Here is a 25,173-nt window from a genome sequence, read left to right on the forward strand (position 1 = left end):
TTAGCACCCATGCTTAAGTATGAGCAGCAACAGAAAACCTTCCTCCACAGAGAATAATGCATTGCATCATACAAACCCATCTTCTAATGACGAAGCACTACAGTGCAAATCATCTGCATGTCATAGCTATGCAGCTTGAATGTAATTAGTCAAAGCCAATTGGTAGAGTGTGAGAAGAGGCCTGGACACATTGAGTGGCGAGACACGAGGTCACGTGTTATGCGGCTGCCTAGCAGGTCGTCCAGTTGTATGTCATGTGACCAACCTGCACTACTGTACCTAGTGTTTCACGCGTTGCTAATAATGTTAACAATATTTATGGTAAATTGGCTAAACAGTCAAAGCAAGGTAGTTGTGTTTTTTATGTTTGTGTAGCTTGAATAACTGAATTACACATGGAATAAGCTCTGACCATGTGATATACAGTTTGTGTACTGGAAGCGATTCTATAACCAATGTCATACAAGATGCAAAGCAGCTAACAGAAACTCACTTCTGCTCCTTTCAGTGTTGCTGCCATATCTTGCTGGTACTGATTCGTGTCCAACCACACACGAAAAGTTCTTGCATCTCCATCAAGCTCAGGTTTTGCCTCAAACGGATCTAATACAAACAGTACAATGTATACACATTCCTACATGGACTATGTTTGGCCAGCTGTCTTCTAACTTTCTTCAATTAGTTTTCCTGTATCATCCAGCATGCCTTGGACTTCACAGCCACGAACATATGCAATACCATACTGCAACATCACACACACACACTAGAGCATGACACTTAACTGTCACAGTGAGAACCGCACCCTTTCACGAAAAGGCTTTGATGCATCAAATGATCTCGCCATTCGACATGAAATCAAAAACAGGACATCGTGCTTTCTCAGCGCTTAAGCATAAGTCACACAGGTAAGAAATCATGCACATTGACTTGTACGTTGAGTTTATAAAAAAACACCTTCCCATTCTGTCTTGATAGCTGGTCTAACGCTGAGAGTAAGTTGTATGTCAGCACGCACTCTTGAAGGTCGATTCTCCCCAATCTTAGGCTTTGCTACCTAAACACACACTTGATGTCAACATAGAATGCTGTGCAACACATTGAGAGTAAGTTACCTCCACGATAGTGAAAGAAGTAATAGGCTACAATCAAAATAACAAAAAGTCAGTTACAATAACATATCAGTGTTAGCTCACTCCCTTGCTATCAAACCACTTCCCTCACTATAAGTTGTACACCAGTTAGCACTACTGCATATGCAATTACTTCGATACAACCTTATCATATCAAAGGATTATGTCAATTCGATACGCAGTTGTGTGGTTATTGAAAAACATGCCGTATGTGCAATATTGTACTGCATTATGGTATACATTCAAATGACTTGACATCAATTCAAAACAAGAGATTGCTAACAAATCTAGACAAGACAAGCAATGCATTGATTGCTTCGAGTCACACCAAAATACAAACACACAATTGAGTTGTGTTCTGAGAATACTACAACTGAGTAAAAACGTTTCTATCAATAAACTCAGACCATCACACAACAACACAAGTCATATGCCATCATGTATTATCTCTTCATATAGTACAAACGCAAGAAAACAAGTCTAACAATGATCTACGTTATTGTCTAAGGACAGTCTATGAGCGTATTCGTTTGGAACCATCCTTTTGTGAAAAAGTCTAGGCTGGATAGAGTGAAAAGAGACAGGGCATGCTTACCAATCGAAGAGAACTTTTCCAAAACAAGATAGGTGAGGCAGTAACAGAGCTATTCAGTGCCTTTTGTGTCAGAATCACCCCAGGCGTATGTGTTCTTTGTCATAGCCGTTTCATCTACTTTTCCACCTGTTAGAATGTCTACTAACTCTTCAAAAAATTCTGCCAAACAAGAGAAATCAGCTGCCATCTTTGAAACTTTTGCAAGAATAAGCGCAAATAGTGGTCTGGAATGCAAGGCTTAACCAAGCACATTGATTCGGAATGTCAAAGCTATTAGACACTCAAGTTTCATGTCTAGGTGCTTTTCTATCTTTTCTATCGGTACTGATGGTATGATAGGATGGAAAGTCTATCAGCTCTATCCTTTTTCGAAAACAGAAAGTTACCAATTGAACAGCGTAATACCTTTCCAGTCTATCCGTTTCCGGAAACTGTTCATTCTATCTTGAAAAAGGAAGGTGCCCAATCGAACACGATAGTGGGCCTTTCCACTCTATCTGTTTCTAGAAAGGTAACAAACAAATACGCTCTATATAAATGATCCTAGCACAATGCAAGTTACCACTGACTGATGCAAATAATAAAACTACTACATGCATTAGTTATCATGTTGCCACACACAAGACTGTAATACACAAAGTTAACTCTTTACCACGACTATTGAGCAACCACGTTAAACAGCAAAGATTCTAACTAGAAATGCATTCGATAGTACCTGAGCCATTCTAGCCCATCCTGAAAATCCAGTTGTTCCATCCTCCATCATCCTGTCACAAAACGCTCCGTTCAATACTTCACATCAGACAACCCAATGTTGCAAATTCAACTGACCATGGTTTCATCCTACCCACGACGTCTTGAATGTCTTCCTTAATCTCATCTAAACGATACACACTACACCACAAATCAACACACAACAACAAGAATGCGCCTACAAGTTGACTCAAGACGAAACAAGTTCAAGTTTCGTAGCAGATAGTCATGAAGAGTAAGAAACTGAAGATTGAGTTTTGGCAATGCCAAGCAACCTGTACCAACAATTACGTTGTAATGTTTTAAATACACATTAACTTTCAATGTAGTATACTTTCTCCAGAGAAAAACTCTGATGGCACTACATTCTCATCCCATAAAACCTATTGACACAGTACTGACATTATGTAATCAGAGCATGACTAGATAGACACAGGAAACTAACTTCTTCTGTAGGATATAATGGCATTTCATTGAGTGCCTCAATTTGAGATATTCGTCGTTCATGGCGAGACACCTGCAGACATGCCAAATCAGATCAAACATGCCATTTTGAATTCTAACTATAGAACTACCAGCAGTTCCACGAGAAAATTTGTTGAGTACGTTTCTTTTTCCATTTGGGTGTCTGGTTGAGGCAACAAACACAAATGTGCAGCAATCTTGTGTAGAGTCGCGTTTCTGTAGTAGAGACAGACAATGCATTGTAGTGTGAGTGTTAACAACACAAGATGATAGTCACACGTTAGGGGCTTGAAATGCTTTAGCAGAGAGTCTCGCTTGTCGATTTCAGCTACACTTGACATCGCAAAATATTTTAATTCTTCAAAGTGTTTGAATGTGACTCTCTACACAACACATCACCGCAATCAGGTACTGTATGGCAGTAAAACAATTATAATCAACTCACTTGAAGAGACGTGATCTTATCATAATGAATGTCAAGCATGTCGTGATCAGTTAGAGCCAACCCAGTTTGATCATTGATTTCAAATCCAGCATAAAATTTCAACATGTCTAGCATCTACAGAATGTCACTCATTACTCACACTATACAAAGCAGACGTCCTTCACACAAGCACAAACAACTTATGAATGTAAGGTAGTAATTAACACCATCCTGCACATATACTTGTGTACTTTATTAAATATGTTTATCTGTTTTATGTTATAATATATTGCTAACACTTGATTGCTTACTTGGTTAAAGAGACGACCTTCTGGTTGACGATGCGATAAAGCAGACAATCTGCACCGAATCTATACAACGAATCTCATGATGTTGGTAGTCATTAGCACAGCTACTAACAAGAGTGTTACCACTAAGTGATTATCATCAAGAACAGTGTTGAAAAATCTTCTGGTTGGCAACATAGACTAAACCAATAACATTTTCCTTGCAATGTGAAAGTACATAACATCACTGCATCTAACCTCTAGATCCACAAGCAGTTCAATAAAACGTGTACAATATTCAACCTTCTCAAGCTTAACGTGTCCTAAAACCCATACCATACCATTGTTATTATTTGCATCCAAAGTCAAAAAAAAAAGAAAAGGTGCTGACAAACCAGCTTTTGGTATTGACTCTAATATGCCAAAAAACCTTTGAATTAGACGTGACAAAAACTTTCTTTCCTTCTCTACCCTACCACAGACATGACTACATACATTTATCAGTTGCACTTGATAAGACAACACTGTCTACCGTTTTCTTGTTACTGGATCCATCTGAGCATCTCGCTTCTCCAATGCATTCCAGTATTTCTTCAGTCTTGGAGTCGCCTTCAGTTCCAATCTAAGACGTGCCTAAATAGAAGAATAAGTCTAGCAGCTTTGTACACAGTAGTATACACCATCACCATTACCGGAAGCAGACATGTCCACATAGGCAATGATACAACACGCTGAACTTGCTCCCGAATCAATTCTTCCTCCTGATAATGTTTCAGAATAAAAGTTGTTGTATGTTGAAAGTAAAAATTATATCACTCATTATTACCAAACTCTTAAAGCAATTGATAAGAAAAATAAGAAGAACAGTCTGTTCCTTGATAGAGAAATCCTATTCAAAACATTCAGTATAATCTCTGCACAAGCACAGTCAGTCAAAAGCATCCATACTTCAAAGTCATCTACACATGCTGTCAGCACACGTTGGAAAAAAGATGGCATTTTGTCTGGCGAAGCTTTGAATGTCTTCATAAACACAAAATTAGGCACACAAGAACATCAACTGATACGTATAATTAACCTCCCAAGCAGGAACATTTTCGCGAAACTTCTCATTGACCATTACAACAATTGACATCACATGAGCATCACTTGCCTACACAGCACAGAATATCTATTACCTATTATATAGCAAGAAATTGGGGCTCAATGAAGATGCAAAGCAATATTTATTAGTTACATTGCAGTGCATATATGATGTACTTGAAGAAAGGGTTCTCCCAAAATATGGACAGTGACACGGACAGCTGGTCTTTAATTCTTCTGTTTATACGTATGTTACCTTTGTATAACCAGCATTTCCACTTTCACATGATAGCATTTGATACGTCTACCAAATTAGGGTAAAAAAATGGCAGTGTGCCAATCAAATACACAACATCTAATAGTAGTTACAGGATCATAAACTATGATCATTAATCATTGTTAATTAATACCATCTGTAATGTCACAAATCATTTCTCCTACCTGTTCAGCATCAAAATTCGGCCACAAATAGTTCTCCAAATATTGACTGCAAATAACAATCAATATCATACTTACAGGTCAGTACATAATCACACTGAGACACAAAACAGTACCTAAACTCTAGCAGCATGATCCTCTTTATTGAAAGCCTGCAATAAACATCAAAGACATAGACGTCAGAATACACAAGTTCCAGGAATCCGTATACGCAATACTTACTTGGAGTCTAGTACTTCCTTTTGGTAAACATCTTCAATGATCTAGCACAGCCAGAGTACAGTACAGTAGTAATAGTAACGGACACATACACTAGTACAAATATGCAACCTGTGCATTGTATGGATGGCGTTCTTCTGTGCTGTGGGGAGCCCAGAATTTTGCAGCAAGCTGAATAGTCACAACACACGTGACAACACACGTGGCACGACATAAACGTTAGCTGTTCCATACTTGAGTTAGAACATCAACACTAATCTGTTCAACAGTTGGCACTGCACTGCCAGTCTGCTTCTTAGCTCGTTTCGCCTAGACGTGACGATGTGATGATCAACAGTTGCGACCCTAGAGCTACATGAAACTGACTTTTGAATCTTTTGATTTTCTAGCTTCTCGTTTTCTTTTGCCTGTTACAAACAAGCTGAATACTTCGCAATACAATCATCCACAACAATCCTACCTGCGCCGTCCATGTTGAAAGGAGCGCGCGCTAAACAGCTTGCACTGCCAGACCAACGCGTTCTGTCTGCGCAGCGTCTTCAGGCACCTTTGTGTGTGCAATATGTACACTACATGTGTATAGCATACTGTAGATGGCTATTTCAAGCTACGATAGTGTGTACACGTACACGCACTCCCATCTAACTACTGGAGGTGGTACTTACGGTACCGGGGACACTCACACCCTCCTGGTTGGTGTACAACTACAGCTCATAGCTAATGCATCCATTATAGTGCATCCATTATAGTGCATCTATTGTCTGTCAATTGTATAAAATGACATCATGCTTATGCAACTCTCTAGTAGTTGTTGTGTTGTAGGACAGTCTGCATGGTTGCACATGGTACCCATCCAAGTGTTGCCTACATGTATACGTCGTTGCTGTAGCTATCTACTTTCAAGCAGCAGCTTAGAACTAGACTCAAGAAATAGTGCAATGTTTACTAGCACTCGCTCTGTTTACAATTGTTCTCATACAAAACATAGTAACAGAAGTTGATTAGGGCAGAAATTAATTAATTAAGGCAGAATAAGGCGTGCGATTAATTCAACAAATGTTCATCGTGCGTAAATTATTGTTTTTTTCGGAATAATCGCCTTTTCAACTGAGCAAGAATTTCGCTTTCCTAGAGAATCCTAGAGATCGTTACTGCATAGCTATAGTTATTAACGGCTATTTCATGTGTTGTTTGAGCGGTTTGTCTGTCAATTGTCACCTCTAGTGTACACTTGGGAGACGGTGCCAACAATCAAATTGAAATTGCTTCATCACGTCTACGCGTGCTGTCACTGAAGGCTAGATAGAGTATACTTAGCCTCGTCCCCAGACTCTTTCGCGCTAGTCTTGTCCGGTGCCCGTATGACAGTTCCAGGCGCAAGAGTAATTTTTATTGTTTAGTTATAATTGTCCAAAAATTGAAATGCACGATGTACTTTTCAATTTTTAACCAAATTAAAAAACTGAAGAGTGGAATGGCCGCAAAGTGCACTGACCAAGATTGCTTAACTAATTTCTGTTTCCGTGCAAATGCAATTAATTAATAACTGCATTTATCTAGAGAAACCTGACCTCTGGAGAAACTTAATTAAATAAGACGTTGCAAAATGTTGACGCTGCGTGGCGTAACGACCGCGGTACTGTACTATACTGCATGTTACTTCACTACACATTGACACGTTGTCACAGCAGCAGGTGTCATCTCTATCACGTAGGGCAAGTCAAAACACGTCTAAACTCATGCTCCTAGTCTGGACGCCCGTTTTCCTTGTGTTATCAACACTACGTCTACAACAGCAAAGTAATGCAGGTAAAGCAACAAACAATTACAGTACAGAATTTGAGTGAAACTCGTATCTGATCTTGTATACCCTACAGACCAATCTTGCCCAACATATCCTTTCAGAGAAGGAAGGCGAACGCTCAGGATGCTAGATAAAACGAAGCGCGATGTGATACCAAGAAACGAAAAAAGAATTGAAAGCCAAAGGTATATGTCTCAACTGCCAAGTCTATTTAGACTCTATCACACCGCGCTCCAGTACCGAGGGGTCAAATTTGATTTCAAAGTTGAAAGAGTGAATAGCAAGCTGCCAGTTATTACAGGTATAGGAAGTATCGAGGAGAATCGAAAGAGCGAGAATTGGAGTAAGTACACTTGGTACTTGAGAGGGAGCAGTAGCTGTAGCCTTGAGAAAGTTCGTGAATACAATCGTCGCTATAACCTCCGATACAACGTTCTTACTAACAACTGTCAGAATTATACAACAAAACTCATGATGTTCCTGAGAAGATGTAGATGTTAGTTTAGCTTTCTGATACACATTTGTGAAACTTTCTTTCAATGCTAGTATTCATTGAACTAGATGGTTCTAATCACTAATAAATCAATAAATTCTTGTAATTGTCAGATTTGTAAAGTTGGTTCTCAACTTGTCGTAGATTTCCCGCCCATGAAATATTTCAGAAATATATTTTATCTATTCTGGCACTTTTCCTAAGACCACAATTTAGTGACCAGCACCAACATCAGATTCTCATACAATACAAAACCAGCATATAGGGTTTATGCTACTACACTGATTCTCAGCTACACAGATAAACATAGAACAAACATGGCAAACAAAATCACTAAATATTAATTAAATGCTAATCAAGCACACTCCACCCACGTTCTTTCAAAAGACTCGATTTTAGCAATAAATTGTCAAGAATGTTCTGGATATTGTAATTCAGTTATTGACTTGTTTGTCAACACAAATATTCATATTGTGAACAACAGGTGCTTATCAATGCTTTGAACTAGAAAGCAATTAAAGCAAGGATGTGACATGGTACCAGTCATCCCACTTTTACCTCCAACAAGTCTGTTAGCGTTGCCGTTTTGTAGCCTTGTAAGATCATACTTACATTGCTGCACCAGTTCTGACTCATCAAGAGTCAAACTAATGATAACTTGTGAGCCTGAATTATACTTAATTTTGTAACATCATGCTAGCTTATGGCCTTGTCCTTCAATTAAACTCTGGATCTGTCATCACACAAGCACTAACATCTCACAGACTCTACAGTGCAAATATCCTGCTGCCATGTTGGCATATTAATAATAAAAGCTAGGATTCGCTTTCAATCGCACGTACGTCTAACTAAGTATCCATATACAAAAAGCACTCAGTACTAGCAAGTTGTCTACACTGTTGGCTAGGTTTCCTGCAAGACAGCATATGCCATACATTAATATTAATCAAAAATTCAAGTACATGGCTTGTTGCTTCAAAACGTACCCTCGCGGCGGCTGTTTCTCGTCTAATTTCTTTTATACAAGTAGCTAAAGCCTCCGGATTCACGCCGGTCTCGCAAAGCTTCACGCATCTCGTCAACGTTTCCATATCTAGTCCAGTGTTCATCAAACGAGACATGTCGTACACAGCTAATACAAGCATATATAATTATTAGGAGTATACATCTCTCGGTGTTCCCTGAAATTTCTACTGACTTTCCAGCGCCTGTCGAGCACTCTCAGAATCCGCCATGTTTGTTGACGTAACGCGCGCTAAGGTTAACCACAGTGAGGTCATCTGCGTTTTGTTGTCTACACTACTAGAAAACAAATTTGTTGGACATCACTGATTGCAAGTAAGAAAACCCTAGATGCCGTATATTTTCAATAATACAGCTTATTATTGTCGCTTTTCTGCAGAGCATCGAGATCGCGAGAGGGGCAGGTCGTGGGGCGGAGCTACAAGCAAAGGCGTGTGTGCGAGACGTCAAGTGAACACACCACCAAAAATTGAGAAGAATTGCGAATGAAACCATAAAACAAGAGGTAACGATCACCATTATGCATAAACCGCGGGGTCCCAATAGGTTACAATCACGTGATACGATTTCGAAATGCCATACTGTAGGGTAGTGGTTTCTGAAGGCTTCCAGGTGTCGTTAGATCGTGACATTATGATAATTCGAAAACAGGAAGCTGCGGCTTATTACATTTTTCTGACTTCAACTCGCAAGCGTCGTCCCTAAGTTGCAAGCTTCACTCTGCCTTGCTGTTGTTTGTGACGACAGATCTAGAGGCATTGACGTCAAGCGTGAGCACGCATACTTGTGTGTTACAGATTATGACTGATGAGCGGTATGACGGCAGTCCAGGACAACAAGGTCAACACACCAACTTGGCTTCCCAGCAACTTCAAGAGCTCTTTCATCGCTTCGATAGAGAGAGGAAGGGTTACTTGACGCTCGAAGATCTAGAGTTGTTCTGTAGCAGCACAATGGGAATGGAGAAAGAAAAGGTCCCGTCCATGTTTGCTCAGTTAGATCAAGATGAAGATGGGCGGGTCACGTTTGGAGACTTTAGTCATCACTGGCAGAGTGTCACTCAACACAGTCTGTTGACTCCTTCTTCTCCTCCTCCTCGACTGCTTCTTTCTCCTGATTCCGATGATGGTGATGGTGGTGATGATTGTGATGGTGGTGAGAATGATGATGATAGAACTGAAGTTGCACCGAAATTTGTTCTGAACGAGAAGCGATTCGGACGAAGATCTAGGCCTGAAAGCAATAAGAAGCAGACGAGTAGTGTAAGAAGTGAAGCTCACGATCAACAACAACAAGACTGTGGGTCACCCGACCTGGCAAGCCAGATAGGCTCGATTCGATCAAGCAGCTTGCTAGCAAGATTTGGCTTAGGAGACATGTGTCATTCATCTCCTGTAATACAGAGAAGAACATTTTCATTCGACCCTGAAACCTGTGGCTCACCAACACAAAGTATATCAAGTTGTGCCATGCTTGCTCTATATCTTTATTTTCAATTATCTCTAAATTTTCAGGTCGGATGATTATTAAATCTTTATCGGCTACCGATAGTCGAGACTCGGTTTTTGAAGAACTGGGCAAGGATGAGTCTGTATTGTGGACTCCAAGCAGTCATTACAGCTGTTCTTCACAGTCTCCTACTGGTGATGAGATGAGTATGATTAAGGCAATCTTTGATAAATATGATATCGATGATGATGGTCTCATCAATAAACAAGACCTTTCAGACGTGTGCGATAGCTTGAGAATGAGTCAAACGGACGAGCAGCTGTCTGAGCTGTTTGAAATGTTGGATGAAGACAAAGATGGTCGAGTGTCATTCAATGACTTTTGCAAAAAGATGATTGTAGTTAAGGAAACGTATGAATTAGAGAGCCCTACGTCTGCTTCACAGTCCTTACTGTTTGAGGTAGTTGTTATTTGTATAGTGGTACTATGGGGAATGCTGCATTAAAGCTTGTTCTTTTAAACAGGTTGCAAGTAGTACACCCATGACCGGTCACACTCAGTCTCGTGTTGCTACTCCTGCCCTTATTGGAACGAGCCTTTTAGCTAAGAAGTCGGGTGAGAAGCATTATATAGTGGTAGTTGTCTGTAATGTCACAACTTTTCTGTACTTTTATATTTTAGCTATTGTAGAAGATCTGTTTCATAAACTGGACACAGATAATAAAGGGTACCGTTTGTCTTGCTACCGTGTGTGTATCATTTTATTGTTATGTTCTATGTCAGGGTTGTTCAACGGGATGGTCTCATTTCTATGTGGATGGATCAAAGTGGTGATCCTCACAACGAACAGCATCAACAAATAACTCGATTTTTGCAGGTATATGCTCATGGTGTCTGCTCATGTCTCATGGCCTGAGAAAGTTGTTTCTTTTGAAGGGTCTTGAAACAGATGAAAATGGTCACGTCAGTGTTGAGGAGGTGACTTTTGGAATGCAAGCAGCCCTCATGGATGACCATTATCGTGATAGTCGAGATCCCGCTCTCCGCATGTACTTGACAGGCATTCGGCACCTTCGAAGTCGTTTGGTGACTGTACAGTTAGAATTTGAAAAGCTTCAAGCCGATTTCTCAGCTTTGTCAGAGGAGAAGGGTCGTTTGGTTCGACTGAGTGATGAAGAAGCAGATCAGCTACGACGAGAACATAAACAAGATAGAGAAAGTGATGAGGTCAAGTTTCAGGAGAAAACTCAACAACTAGAAAGAGATCACCGTTATGAACAGGAAATGGTTGAACATCAAGCACAGAAACAGATTAGACAACTTGAAGAAGAAATTGAGAACATGAAGCTGGCTGATGAAAATATGAAACTGAAGATCAGGGACCTCGAAGAGGTAAGACATGATTTCTAGTTCTGTTAGTAGGGTAGTGAAATTTATTTCAGAGGATGGTGAGGGCAATGTTTAGGGGAGAATGTGTTTACAACCATTCTTACTGCTTTACAAGAATATAGTGATTTGTTGATGTGTTGTTGCCGTCAAACCAGATTTATTTGTTGATTTTGTTTTGCTATTTTAGGACAAACAGTTGCTTGAGAAAGATCTCCAAGTATATGTTGATCAAACAGAAGAAAAAGATCGACTCATTGAACAGTTACAGAGAGAGCTGGATGAGCAAGATGCAGCATGCAGTACACATGACCTTCATGGGGTGTTGGATGACGATGAGCAAGACGACACTAGAGAGTTGAAAGAACAAATTTCTAAGCTCACCAAAGAAATTGCAACACTGCGAGATGCTTTTGATGAACGTGTTGCTGAGATCGGATTATATAAACAGCAGCTATTACATGAAAGGCGTAAGTCTCAACGTGAAGGTCGACGGCGGCGTCCCAGCAGTGGGAGTGCATCAACCGTACGACGTGCTGGATCAAAGGTTGGTGATTACATGAAAAAACGCAAAGAATCAGCTGGATCGACATCAGCAGATGATACTGATGGCAGTCGCCCAAAATCACGTGATGATGGTGTTGTGGTATCTCCAACTCCACCACCAGCTATTGAAAGAACCAGTGCAGATGGGGATTCATCCGAAGATGAAGAAGCACTGCTTAATCAGGAAGATGATGAAGATGACGATGAAGACCTTATTGCCAAGTATGTTGCTCGTATTAAAGAGCTTGAGTCAGAAAAGTCACACGTAGAAGCTGGTTTCCAGGAAATGCTTGATCAGAAGACTACTGATCTTCAACAGAAGAATAAGAAGTTGATTGCTGAAAACGAGGAATTGACTGTTACAAACAACAAACTATCAACAGAGGCCTTGTCTTTTCAAGCAATGGCAGAAGGTACTGTTAGTGTCAATTCTGAACTGCAGGGTATTGTTATGGAGAGACAAGAGCTCTCTATTAGGGTACAACATCTCGAAGTTAAGTTGGCAAATGCACAAGAGGCTAATGAAGGGCTGAGACAACAGAACAACGAGTTAAATGTGAAGAGACAGGAACTTCTTGCAGACAGAAATCAGTTTCTGTTAGATATTGACAAATTGGAGAAAGAAAATCATCAAATCCAATTGCAGCATAATACAGATATGGAAGAAATGCAGGAGAGATTGACAAAAGAAAGGGACACAACTGTGAGCAAGTTGCAAGAGGAAGCTGACAGTTTTCGAAGTGACATTGGTAGACTGAGGAAAGAGCACGATGATGAGCTACAAAGACAGAGAGAGCAGTTTGTAGAGGAGAAAGAAGAAGTGAGACATCAAGTGGCTGAGAATTATCAATTGCAGCTCGAGAAGGCACACGCTACTGTAGAAGAGATGAGAGCAGAAGAGGAGGGACTCAAGTTAAGTGCAAGAGTTCTGTCTGAGGAGAATCATCAATTGAAACAGCAACACAATTTAGAAATGACAGAAACACAAGACAAACTAAGAGAGCAATGCCAGCAAGTTGAAAGCCTTCAAAATGATTTACAAATATTGAAGGCAGAAAATGCAGAGACAATACAGAAGCAGAAAGAGCAGTTTGATGAAGAGAAGAAAGAACTTGAATTGACTTTGAGTGAGCAAATCGTAACAGAAACTACAAAAGTCAAGCATCAGGTACTTGAAGAATGCAAAGAACAGATCGATGAATTGCAGAGCAGTCTAGAACAAAGTGAAGCAGAGAAGGAGGAATTAAAGAGTCAGGTTTCAGCTCTAGTGCAAGAGAAGAGTCTGATTGAGGCATCTTTGGGTGAGACTTCTGTTGAATGGCAGCAGCTGAAAGATCACAACACTTATCTCGAGCAGTGCCTGACAGAGGCAAAACAGCAAATTGTTCATATCACAAGTGAAAATACCACTCTTTGCACACAAATCGAACAGGAGACTGACACAGCAAGGGATGTACAAGCACAGCTGCGTGAAACTAAAGCTCATCAAGACAGTCTGGTGAAGGACCGACACCATGTGATGGAACAATTGAACAACACCCAAGAAACGTTGTCGACTACTGCTCAGGAGAGGGACTATTGGAGGCTTCAAGTCGACACTTTGAAGCGTACCGTAAGAGAAAGAGATCAGTCGATTAGCAAACTTGAAGAGAGCTCTAGGCAAGATGTGGATAAGGAAGCACAGCTACATGACGAAAACACAAAACTCAAAGCAGATTTAAGAGAGCAGTCTTTGTATGTCATCAACCTGGAAACCATACTTGGTAAATATTCGGCTGAATCAACAGAGCAAAGACTTATTGAAGGAGCAGAAATGAAGCAGCGTCTCGAGCAGCTCGAGGAGGACAACAAATCACTCCGTCGTCAACTTACACCCGTGAAGAAGCAATCCCTACATCGTTTCACTTCGCCAAAAACAGAACGAGATAACGAGGCTTTAAGACTTGAAAACTCTGCCCTAACCAGAGCAGTAAAAGCAAGCCATCAAAACCTGCAACAACTCCAAGATAAATGGCAAGAGCTTAATGATCAGAACAAAGCTCTATTAACATTAGTTCAAAAAGTTGCTCAGAAAGCGTGTGTTCTCTAATTATACACTAAAACTGATTACTTTCCCCGTTAGCTACAATATTTTTCTAGTGACATTTGATTCATATGCAGCAGGTATGAACTTTTAAGTACTTTAGTATGGTTTGGCAGTTCCTATTTCTAGACAGCATTTTTGATCAGGTCTAACTTGATTTCAATACTCTCATTCATAACAGTTTAATTAGCACGTTGTTTCAGCTGTCTAATTTTGTTACACAAGTAGCAAAAGGTGCCTACAGCCGGACTGCAGTGTAGAAATACAATTATGAATATATGGTATTGTACCATGAATTGCACTAGCAATACACCATGTAGCTATTGTCTATACTCAAACCCTATCTCTACTGTCACTGACGTTACGACAAGTAGAAAAAATAATTCAACGCGTTACTTCCTCAGCTCGTTCCTGACGGCTCTATCAGCAGCGTGAGTGCGGTACTCGGTCGATTCCGCTTTCGTAGTGATGCCTCCGATTCGCTTGTTCTGTTGACTCAGCTCGTTGCCCATGTCAAGTGCCAAGTTCTTCATTACACCGACAGCACCTGACACCGCTCTACAAATCAAGAAACATGCTGCGTCACGGCGACAATGTGATGAAGTCATCATGCAATTTCAAAACATCCTACTGCAGGTTTTCTTCCATTTCGTCTTCTCTCGCATCGTCGAGCACTCTCTGTATCATGGGGCCTTCACCCCCTCCTCCGCCGCCGCCTCCTCTCGCGCTGCGTGGCTGCGTGGTGATGGGCTCGTCATCCATCTCTAGTCCGCCATTCGATTTCCTTGTGCCGCTGCCCACCTTGATACCACCGCTACACGGGCACACGCAACAGCCGCAGCATTTTTGAAGTTCGCGTATGTTCCTTTCGGCATGCGTAAGGTCGTCGTTGATGTCGTCGAGATGCCTGTCGATGCGTTCCAACTGCTCTCCTTGTTCGTCGAGAGCGACCATCGTCTCTGTGCCTACCTGGAGCGCCTGTTCGGCCATCTGGCGTGTTCTTCTAGTGCTCTCGAGCGAATCGTCGGTCATCATGTCGGCTTTAAGCCGTAGATCATCGGTTTCTCTCTCTAATCGAGACGCCATGTTGTTCTCACTGACTGACCTATTGATATCTGACGCATGCTCAATACGACGAGACATTGAAGGTGGTTCTCGAGAATGTTCGTTCGGCAGCCGATCGTACGTATTGCTTCACTTCCGTTATTGGGTTTGTCTGTAAGTTGTTTTTCTTTGGGTTTTTTACTTTGCTACCGCAGCATGCCTAGGTAGACAAAAATTACAAATTCGAGTGGAGGGGATTACCGAAATTTAGTCTCTAGTTAGTAATCGCGGGATTCTACCAGGATCGTGTGAGCTACTTTTTAAAATCCCTTCCCTCGAAAAATCGTCCCCAAATAGACTTTCTTCCCAACCTCATGTTTTCTCCACTCAGACTCTAGATAAACTGGAGGGTGCGAGCAAGTGTTTCACAGTAGACCTTGTCTTTCAACTGTAGCTGTTTGGTAGCAATGGAATTCGAAGCAAACTCTTGGACTGTTGCCAACACTTCGGCTTTTGATGTGCATCTTCAAGGCAACTTCGACCCTGTCGATCAGCAACTGTACAGTGCTACTTTCCATCCCCACCACACAACTGAAATGGAAGTGGTGCCACGACAACGTATTAAAGGCACCAGTGTAGACATGGTAATGCAACCTGGCAAACCGACCGTTGAGCCGGACGCAGACTGCAAGGAGAAGATTAAATTTACATGTCCAGCTATTGGTCTTCAGGTTAACGCTGTTGTGTATTCTAACAACAGCAGTGGAGTCGCCGCTGATTCACATCAGTTGCATCTTGTTCTCGTTCAGACGTTGGACAAATTCAGTGAGAGTCGAGCTTATGGAGCTGACCGCACCTCCACATCTCGTGATTTCTACATGAATGCGTGTGGGAGCCTGGAGAAGCCCAACCATGCCAGACAACTTCCAATACTTGATATACGCACAGATAATGGTGATGATGATGATGATGAGCCGAATTTGCCATATTACTCGACTAATGCTGACACATCATTTGAAGTAGCAGAAATACTCAACGACAAGTGTGCTGTAGGAAAAATTTTTCTTAGCGATACACCTTATTTGTATACCCCTTTGGCTGTCAACACCGCTCTGAATCCCGAGTTGTGCAAATTCTTGTCTACTAATGGGATCAAGGGATCGGTGTTTTATCTGAAGGAGGTGACCACATCTTTGACACTTTCGTCTTGGCTGTGCTTCGCCGATTCAGAAAAGAAATTGCTCTACCCTACAATGAAATTCGAACGAGACATTGCATACGCGATTCAGGCTACAAATCCTTCAAATATTGCTAAGGAATTCGAATACAGGTTCATTAACACTCAGGAGAAGCAGAGGATGCCTACCTTTCAGAGATCTTGTTCTTTACAGTTTCCAGAAAAAGCATTATGTCTAACAAAAGACGGTAAACTGTTGGTTGCAAACAGTGTAAACTTTACGTTTGCACCTTCACTTCAACAGGCACAATGTATTGCTGGATAAAAGAAATAATGTTTTTAAGTAATAGCAAGAGCAAATCTCAGACTGTTGTACACATATTTGTGTGCATATATCATATATATTGTTTATATATCATATATATCACATATCATATGTAGTTTTAGACAAATGTTGATGAAGATGAAATTTTCATATTCTTTGTTTACTAAACCGTCAACACTTGTTTATTCATTTGAAATTAGTACAGAACGAAAAAGGCATGTTTTTGCATTGCCTGAAACATCTCTTTATAAGCGGGCTTGTCCCATAAATTTTATAAAACCGGTTTTCAATTTTAGACCTTGCTTACTGCGCCTTAGGAATGTGTTAGCAATGGCTGCAGTCTGTCATATCCGTTTGGCAAGGCAAGACAATACGTCTATGCCTTACGCGTAAAGTATCTCTTTATTCCTGTCCCTGTTGAGTTACTGTTTATTTGCTTCGCTGCAATAACAGCAGGTTTCTTCCATCTCTCCAACAACTCTGTTTGAATGTCTTGTGGAAGTGTCTCAAATACAGTCACATCAATGTCTTTTGGTAGGCGCTTATTAGACTCTGACATTGTTGATGATTCAGAAGAGAGAATAGATTGCTGTCCAGCTGAAGGGCGAAAAAATTTGTACAAATTACTATCAGTTGAAGTCTTCAATTTAAGACCAGTGAAAGCCACATTAATGAGAGTTAAATGAAATGGTTTCTTCAAATCTAATGCCTTAGATAACAGACTCTTAAACACACTGCAAATAGCATCTAACTGTTCCTTTCGATTGCTTGTTTGAAAGATTGCCAATGGCAATGCACACTGCCTGCTTTCTCGATGATACGACGAATGCTTCCTCACAGATATTCTTGCTGTTGTAGGAATCCTCCTGTCCTGTTCATCATGGTAGTACCTCTCTAGTAACCTTGAACACAGAGTGTCCAATCGATGGTGGGCTTCTTCCACCGTAAAGCATTCTTGAAATGAATCCTCAATAGAGTATTGTTTAGCTGCCCCTGATGGTATTACCTCACTGTCATCGATTCCGTGGCAAAGTAGATAAACGTTTTGCGCTGTATTCGCACCTCCAAGAATATCAACGAGTTTGTCATGTGGCAACAACGCGACATCAGACACAAATTCAAATCCAGCTTCTTTCAACTGCTTGCTGCATTTGCTTCCTATCCAAGGTATTTGACCGACTTTCAAGCAAGACAATAAATCGTCTGAATATATTGGCAGTATAGTTGTCTGAGCATTAGGCTTATTCATAGTCCCACCCACTTTAGCTAACAACTTTGAATGGGCAATTCCAGCACAAGATGTCAGCCCTATGGTGTCTGCCAAGTCTGACCTAATTTTAGCAGCTAGTTGTGAGCCTGCTGCCAGTCTATTATAGCTGTCTCTATCAGGAACACTGTCAACACAAAACGCAGACTCCCCACCAGTGTAGATGTGTCCGACAATTGCACCTTGCATCTTGTCTCCAATTCTGCTAATCACATCAGTAACATCAAGAAAACACTCATCTAAACCCAATCTTTCTACTTTGTCTGTGTATGATCGCATTAGTTCAAACATCTTGTGCGATACATCTCTGTATGGTGTGAGGTCTTCTCCTCTAATCAATACCAGATCCGGGCACTTCAGCTTTGCTTCCGACACCAGCGATAGCTTGGAAACACCTCTTGCTCTAGCCACGTAGTTGCACGTTACTACGATGTTCTTCTGTTGTATTCCAAGAGGCCGGTCTCTCAATGATGGATTACGCAGCATTTCTACTTGCGCGTAAAAGCAGTCGATGTCGATGTGAACGATCAGTCTTGAATTCCCAAGTTTGGAAATAAGTGCAGGAGGCTGGATAGCCATAAGCTTTGTCTTTTTAGATGGAGATACGACTTGGCTGAGTGTTTGGGTCCATTCGGCTTCGTCTTTTTCTTCTTGATCACTTGTTCTGGCTGCGGTACTCATATCCGGGTCTTGAATATTTAATACATCCCGTATACGATATCACAGGTAGACGTAGATCTGGTTCGATGCTGTTGGTCTAAGTTGGAAAGGACCAAGAAAAGCAAGGCGACAGTACTTTCAACGCAGTTCAACGATGAAGGTGAGAAAAGAGCAATTAGGCGTTTGTTGGGTTGCTGCGCGCTAGCTAGAGGCTCTTTCACGATGCTGTTTTAATTGCCGAGCGTAGCGAGGCTTCTAATCCGGGTCGCACAACAGAAATGGGTGTGGTCCTATATGGGTCTCCATCAAGCTTTTGGTGTGTGTGTGTGTGTGTGTGTGTGTGTGTGTGTGTGTGTGTGTGTGTGTGTGTGTGTGTGTGTGTGTGTGTGTGTGTGTGTGTGTGTGTGTGTGTGTACATATTTATTTATGTGTACACACAAATCTCAAATTTCTCCTCCCCATGACCACGTTTCATGATAGGATCTACCTTAAAAATCGTTTCCGTGTTGGACTACAGGTGAGTCTAAGAAAGATTCGTCTAGGTGACCAAACCACGAAGAAACTGCTTCATGATGTTCCGTCACCCCATCCTTTTGTATTGTAGCTAGGGACTGTGTGTACGTGACAACCAAGAAACACCTTCAGGAGTTGAATGCCACCTACAGTTAACTACTCACACGTCCCATACTACAGTATGATCAATCCTTTACTACAATGTGCTGCATCTAACACTGTTGATAGTCAATGTTTGCCGATATCAATTTCTATGTCAGTAAATACCATACCACTGTCGTTACAACGGAACTGAGTGCATACGTAGACTGTACATTTCAATTGTCTTGATCACGATCGCAAAACCAGTCCTCTATACGTAATCTAGACTACTAGGTAGTTTGCATGTTTACTTCCATGACAGCTAGGGTTTCAACAAATACGTATTGTCTAGCTAGGACTCGGCGTTTCAGTAGACGATCTGAAAACTTCGTTGGACGTGTTACTCACGAACGCGCGGCGCCTACGGATACCCTACAACTAGTTAATTAATATGTGAAATTTGTAGTGTTGCGAGCTAGCAACTTATCGCACGCTTTCACGAATTTGAAGGACTAGGGGTAGTAGGAAGAGACGCTTGTTGTTGGATGCAACCAGCCTCTCCCCCTTTTGACATCCGGAAACAAGCCTTGTAACCGGACCTACACGCGACATTAGGGATTCTGCATTACTTAGGCTACGCCGTTTTTCTTCTAGTACTAAGACTATGTTTCTCGTCACCCGCGCGCGTAGGTTTCACTCTGATTAGAGGAATAAAAAACATCACGTGACTTGATCAAAAATACATTTTAGTCTGTAATAGTAGTACTCTGCAAAGACATCGATATACTCGTCTTCACACCCCAAGGCACATGCATATACCAGAGCACGTGCACATACCAGAGAGCACGTGCCACGTGCACCAGATCTGCAGAGAGCATTTTACTAACATGCATGCAAAGTCACAGTACAGAGAGTGTTTGACTGCATGTTGGTGATGAAGTATTAGATGAATTGCTACTGGGCGACCTGCTTACCCTGTTTCTTCGGGACATTCTTTTTTGCCTTTGTTTTTTCTGCGCGCACGCATTGATTTCTGTGCAGTAGGGTGACGAGAAACATAGCAATTAAACGGTGTGGCCTTACAGTGCATTGTTTACGTACGGCTAGACATGTCAATTATGTCTAGTACTGTAGTTGCTACGTCGAGCAATCAGAGCCTTAACTTCCAGATCAGAGAGCGCGCGAACTCTTTGTGTTGCAATGAAGCTTTTTGGAATAACGGCGCCTACGTACGTGTAGTTACTGCTAATTAGCTAAACAAACACATGTGGCTACATGTAAACTTCCAGATCGATAGTAAGAGGAAAGACAGAGTAAGCTAGCAGGCTAGCGATCGAGGGTTTAGCAGTCTAGTGCTTCTTCACTAGACCGGTACTAAGATGACGCCACTTTGGTCCTCTTTCTACTAGATTCAGCGTGCCATGCCACATCCTGATCACATCCGGGAAGCTCGCGCCAAACCATCACTTTCTACATCTCTCCATGGCACAGCTTAGATGGCGGCTGGTCGCCTGGACTGTGGTCTTGTGGTTGATCATTTCACTCTGGGTCTTTACACATATTGATCGTGTTAGAGAAAGCATGGACGACATGGAACCCCAACCCGTGAAACGCAATCGTCGTCTTGTTCAAACTCTTACACAAAATGCAGCCAACTGCAACGTGTCGTCACAATTTGTATCCGCGAGCTTGCTAGCCGTGGCTCTTACGAGAATAGAAGAACTAGAGAAACAACTGCAAGAGTGCCGCAATCAAGAGGTTGACAAGTCAAGACCGGAGGGCGATGCTCGACAAGCGAGAGGTGTAATTGGCTACGTCCGTGAACCCATTCGTAAACGCACTACACAGCGACACGACGTGTGTCCTGAGCGTTATCTCGGTAGTAAAAATGGCTATCCGTTCTTCAGGACTGGATTTGTGACAGATGAATGCAATGGCATGAAGAATCTGTCCGACCTGGTCAGTGTGGTTATCATCGTTACCCGACCGGCTGTAACTCGACAGCGCATAGACGAGATAGCTAAAACATTCGAGGGCATCAAAGTGAGTGTACATGTGCTCACAGCCGTTAGTGAGCTATGGTCTATGTCTAGACCTGGTGTTACTGTTGACATACTAAGAAACCCTATTGGGAATTCACTACAGACAGTGATCAGTTCACTTCAAACTGAGTTCGTACTTGTCGCAGTCAATCTGCTCAATGCAACGTATATTGATCTGAGGCGGTTGATTCGAATGTATGGAGTGTATGATGTAGTGGCTGTTGGTGGGAGCACTAGGTATGCAGAGAGTGGTAGGTGGTCTTATGGATGTTACCAGACATCACTGCAGAACTATACACTGAAATATAATCGTGGTTATCATTACTCATACAACGAATGTATGGTTTGTAATGCATTGGAAAGTGCATTTCTCACAACTCGTAAGGAATTATTGGAATCTCTAGATTCAACAATGAATAAGGATTTTATGGAAGATGCATTTTTAACGTGGTTTGAACAAAATAGGAAGCTTCTCAGTTGTCCAGATGTTATGTTTGATGTAAGCAGAGATGAGCAAGTCAGGCCAGAGGAGTTTACTAAAATGTTTGGTAAACGAGAACTAAATAGATGGATAATCGATGGTGGACAAGATATTTGGTTTGGTTGTTCACGAGGAACTGCTCATGTACCACATGGACTACATTGTAGAAAAAGTTCAGGAATGGGTTTGCCTCCCTGTTGTATGGAAAGTTTGGCAGATTCTATCAAGTTTGTAATGTCGACTTGTGAGAAATATAATATTATTTGTGAACTACAGGAAGGCACTCTTCTTGGAGCTGTAAAATTTCAAGGTGTTCTCCCATGGGAACGTGATGCAGATATTACTTTTCTAAGTGGGAACTATTCGGCTTTAAAAAACTTATCAGAATATTTTGCTAGCAATGGTTTTTCTCTGCATGATTCACCATCATATAAACAGTGGTGTTGTGCTGATGGTCGAATTGCTGGAGGAGCATTTCGATTGGCAGCTCATGGCTGGACAATTGAATTATGGGGTCAACACTTGATGGATTCAGAACTTCGTATTATGGTCGGCGAGCAGCCATCTAAAGTCTTCTTTGCAGGCCAATGGGTGAATGTTCCTGACAATCCAGGGCTATATGCCCGCAATCGGTACGGACATAATAATTTGAGGCATGCCGAACATTGGATGGCAACTGGCAAAGCAAGTGGCTGGGACACCTACAATTCAGGAAAATTCTCTGCTTGTGCAAATCCGGGGCACCATGGTTGTTTAGATCAATTTCACGCTGATGGATCATTACAGTTTGGATAAACGTCAATAATAGGAGATGCCAGCCACAAGACTCTAGCTCGGTGCGGATCTACAGTATTAGTCAACAATCTTGTGGCTGTGTTGATGATATCCGTGGACATTGTTTTAGTGTCAATGAGAGGCGATATTAGAATTTGATTCATTAGATGATGTTAGGCATGCATATTTCAATATATTTTTTATGTTCTAATAAATTAAATTGCAAGGAATGGCATCAGGTGTAAAGCAGCATTAGTTAGCTATTGAATGTTGACCAGTGCACAGGCCTTTAACCATTGAAGTTGTTGAGTGGGATGATAAGAGCCAATCATTTGGAGGAGGGTGGCTTGAACACGCTTGTGAAGGGCATCAGAAGTGGTACCGCCCTGCCAGTTGACCCTTCCCTTTGCTCATCTGAAGCTTTGAATACAGATGAATAGAGTAACTTGTTTCACAGCAGTAAGTAACTACGCCTCAGTGTCAGTGTACAACTGGTATTGCCAAGAAAGACATGGAGAAAACAAAGACTAATAACAGTAGTACTGTGATCTCGAACACTGCCAAGACCCATGTCAAACCTTACAAGTCTATTAAAAGTTCGTCCAACCAATTACGTTTCTTCGCTCTGATTCCTGTATCCCAGATCATTTTTATCACACTTTCTTGTGCACATGCAACACTAAAAGGTGATTCAGTCTTGGTTGGCATCTAGTACATCGAGTTATGTTTTAATTAATGAATGATTCGGAGAGCTGAAAACAAACTTTCACTACAAATAAACAGCTTTGCACATAAATTTTTATAGTTAATGTAAAAATAACTTGGTTTGGATAGCAAATTTAATCAGTAATTCTGTTAATTGAACTGTTCAATGTTCAGTCTCTCCAGTCTGCACCAGTGAAGTCTTCTATGACTTTACAAGCACAACTTTCTTTCTGCATTTTGTTTCGTTGGGTGTAGCAAAGTGAGATGATATTTTATGCCCCAACGCCTTGCATAAAACGTCTTCATTCTCGTTGTTCGTTGGAGGCGTTAGTCTAATCTTTGGTGGATCTGCTGCACAGCTTTTGTCAACATGGTAATCACTTTCTAGTCTGTTGATTCTCCCTTTAAACTGCCACTCGACTCCTCCCAAGTAACAGAAATTCTCTACATCTTCTTTGCCGAGTTGATAAGAGCAAACGCATGTTACAAATGTTTCACTTATTTCGACTCTGTTGAGGTGATATGCCTCAGCATTCAGGTGAGAGCTTTTCAGTTGGTTTCCATGAACCTCGTTGTCTTTGTTCAACACCAAGTCACAGGAGACTACTGGGCGATCTTCGCTGTAGAGTTGCCCATACACCTCTTTGTCTTTCGCTGGAGCATACACATCACTCAAGTCAACTTTGCTACTGCTTTCCTTTGAGTAACTTGGCGAGTCCGGAGAAGAAGGTGTCAGTCCAGATTTCTTATCTGTGATTTTGTCAATAAGTGGTAGCTGAACCGTAAATGCATGTTCAATGTAGAAGTCGTCTGATGTCAATGCAGTTCCGTAATAACCGCGGGTTTTGCAGTCCATAAGTACCTGCACGATACTCACGTACCAGTCGTTCAACTGTGTCGGAGGACACGAGGAGGTGGGTTCCAAGACCTCGTTAACAACCATGGTGACAAGAGGGGCTGTAATGTCTAAGTCTTTACCCGATTTGTTGCAGGTAGGAAGAGTTCCATGTTGATAAAATGTTATACCGGGTACCTTCGGCAGGTGTGACGCATCGACCTCATGAAAATCTTCTTTGTTCGGAATTTCAAGAGTTCCGTGCTGAACTATTTCAATACTAAGGTTGCCTGGAAAATTGACGACACGTTCGGTTGTAACCTGGTGGTAGCTTTCGTCGGGAAAACGACCGGTACTGGCTGCTTGTGATCGCTTAGTTGAAACTTTCCTACCCGCTGATCGGCTTTTCTTTAGATTGTAGGGCTGTTGGCCGCGTGGTCTCTTCAGACCTCTCCACAGGTCACTGATTCCTTTCGAAGGAGGCATTGTCCAACTCTGACTCACTCGATCACACTGGACTGTAGACTGGCGTCGTTGTTAGTCGCTGATCTTTTTGCATGAGTGTATGCTGTAGAGAAATTTTGTGAGCCCCCAAGTGTCCCTACAGTCACTCGTTATGTCATCGGGAAATCCCTGATTTGGGGGAAAATGAATGTGGCCAATTAGCTAGGGGAAGTTTGACTCTAGGTTACGGGTACGTACCTACACGGTAGAATAAAATTGCATCGCCTAAGGAAGCAGATGGGGTATAATCAAATGTTAGCATACCGTCTAGTTGTAGGGAAACGTTTTCCAATTGCGTATGTTTGACAGTTTTTCCATAGTTCACGTGATATTCTCGTAACTGAAACTAGTTAATAATTAATAATGTACCACGCCTTCATTCACAGATTACTAGAGGTCAATATTTGTCTGTGAACTTGTGATAGCAATATCAATAATTATTGATAATATGCGAGCCTCTCACTCAATTCTTACATTCTTTCAATCACACTCTTTGTCTGCTCTTTAGTGAGGGAACTGCACGAGGTTATGGTGTGTGAGAAAATATACTATATTATGTTGTTATTGTGTGTGTGTGTCGTGCTCAA

The 25,173-nt window shown here is 41.5% G+C and overlaps 8 protein-coding genes across 8 annotated transcripts in view; 4 read left to right on the forward strand and 4 right to left on the reverse strand.

Moving 5' to 3' along the window:
* The window catches only part of LOC134179478 (RNA helicase aquarius-like), a 10,409-nt gene extending 5,162 nt beyond the window's left edge, over positions 1–5,247 (reverse strand). Inside the window, exons 1-23 of the mRNA XM_062646382.1 lie at positions 5,179–5,247; positions 4,733–4,807; positions 4,603–4,677; positions 4,481–4,543; positions 4,347–4,415; positions 4,187–4,287; positions 4,050–4,126; positions 3,913–3,977; positions 3,799–3,855; positions 3,679–3,738; positions 3,389–3,502; positions 3,223–3,326; positions 3,054–3,159; positions 2,924–2,995; positions 2,813–2,861; positions 2,661–2,753; positions 2,557–2,605; positions 2,441–2,492; positions 1,113–1,139; positions 955–1,054; positions 803–885; positions 670–742; positions 494–603 (exon numbers count right to left, since the gene is read on the reverse strand). Of these exons, the coding sequence (XP_062502366.1) occupies positions 494–603; positions 670–742; positions 803–885; positions 955–1,054; positions 1,113–1,139; positions 2,441–2,492; positions 2,557–2,605; positions 2,661–2,753; positions 2,813–2,861; positions 2,924–2,995; positions 3,054–3,159; positions 3,223–3,326; positions 3,389–3,502; positions 3,679–3,738; positions 3,799–3,855; positions 3,913–3,977; positions 4,050–4,126; positions 4,187–4,287; positions 4,347–4,415; positions 4,481–4,543; positions 4,603–4,677; positions 4,733–4,807; positions 5,179–5,247 (1,743 nt within the window). The remainder of the gene's footprint in view (positions 1–493; positions 604–669; positions 743–802; positions 886–954; positions 1,055–1,112; positions 1,140–2,440; positions 2,493–2,556; positions 2,606–2,660; positions 2,754–2,812; positions 2,862–2,923; positions 2,996–3,053; positions 3,160–3,222; positions 3,327–3,388; positions 3,503–3,678; positions 3,739–3,798; positions 3,856–3,912; positions 3,978–4,049; positions 4,127–4,186; positions 4,288–4,346; positions 4,416–4,480; positions 4,544–4,602; positions 4,678–4,732; positions 4,808–5,178) is intronic.
* A 1,842-nt stretch (positions 5,248–7,089) lies between these two features.
* Positions 7,090–7,775, forward strand: LOC134180552 (uncharacterized). Its single transcript, XM_062647729.1, has 2 exons — positions 7,090–7,203; positions 7,272–7,775. Exons 1-2 carry the CDS (start codon positions 7,134–7,136, stop codon positions 7,697–7,699), a joined length of 498 nt encoding a protein of 165 aa, XP_062503713.1. The 5' UTR covers positions 7,090–7,133; the 3' UTR covers positions 7,700–7,775.
* A 1,196-nt stretch (positions 7,776–8,971) lies between these two features.
* Positions 8,972–14,467, forward strand: LOC134180421 (centrosomal protein of 128 kDa-like). The gene is made up of 9 exons (XM_062647567.1): positions 8,972–9,029; positions 9,094–9,219; positions 9,512–10,166; positions 10,229–10,623; positions 10,688–10,778; positions 10,845–10,890; positions 10,947–11,040; positions 11,100–11,555; positions 11,740–14,467. Exons 3-9 carry the CDS (start codon positions 9,515–9,517, stop codon positions 14,182–14,184), a joined length of 4,179 nt encoding a protein of 1,392 aa, XP_062503551.1. The 5' UTR covers positions 8,972–9,029; positions 9,094–9,219; positions 9,512–9,514; the 3' UTR covers positions 14,185–14,467.
* LOC134180425 (synaptosomal-associated protein 25-A-like) lies at positions 14,429–15,304 on the reverse strand. Its single transcript, XM_062647571.1, has 2 exons — positions 14,810–15,304; positions 14,429–14,736 (listed from the first exon to the last, which is right to left on the reverse strand). Exons 1-2 carry the CDS (start codon positions 15,262–15,264, stop codon positions 14,571–14,573), a joined length of 621 nt encoding a protein of 206 aa, XP_062503555.1. The 5' UTR covers positions 15,265–15,304; the 3' UTR covers positions 14,429–14,570.
* Positions 15,302–16,884, forward strand: LOC134180423 (uncharacterized). Its single transcript, XM_062647570.1, has 2 exons — positions 15,302–15,396; positions 15,688–16,884. Exon 2 carries the CDS (start codon positions 15,690–15,692, stop codon positions 16,722–16,724), a length of 1,035 nt encoding a protein of 344 aa, XP_062503554.1. The 5' UTR covers positions 15,302–15,396; positions 15,688–15,689; the 3' UTR covers positions 16,725–16,884.
* Positions 16,885–16,989: 105 nt separating this feature from the next.
* Positions 16,990–18,939, reverse strand: LOC134180422 (DNA polymerase iota-like). The gene has a single exon (XM_062647568.1). It carries the CDS (start codon positions 18,670–18,672, stop codon positions 17,101–17,103), a length of 1,572 nt encoding a protein of 523 aa, XP_062503552.1. The 5' UTR covers positions 18,673–18,939; the 3' UTR covers positions 16,990–17,100.
* Positions 18,940–21,572: 2,633 nt separating this feature from the next.
* Positions 21,573–22,820, forward strand: LOC134180399 (uncharacterized). Its single transcript, XM_062647555.1, has one exon. It carries the CDS (start codon positions 21,628–21,630, stop codon positions 22,561–22,563), a length of 936 nt encoding a protein of 311 aa, XP_062503539.1. The 5' UTR covers positions 21,573–21,627; the 3' UTR covers positions 22,564–22,820.
* Positions 22,821–23,144: 324 nt separating this feature from the next.
* LOC134180058 (uncharacterized) lies at positions 23,145–24,804 on the reverse strand. Its single transcript, XM_062647137.1, has one exon. It carries the CDS (start codon positions 24,566–24,568, stop codon positions 23,450–23,452), a length of 1,119 nt encoding a protein of 372 aa, XP_062503121.1. The 5' UTR covers positions 24,569–24,804; the 3' UTR covers positions 23,145–23,449.
* Positions 24,805–25,173: the final 369 nt, after the last annotated feature.

The sequence above is a fragment of the Corticium candelabrum genome, chromosome 5 (genome assembly GCF_963422355.1).
Source record: "Corticium candelabrum chromosome 5, ooCorCand1.1, whole genome shotgun sequence".
NCBI classification, from domain to species: domain Eukaryota; kingdom Metazoa; phylum Porifera; class Homoscleromorpha; order Homosclerophorida; family Plakinidae; genus Corticium; species Corticium candelabrum.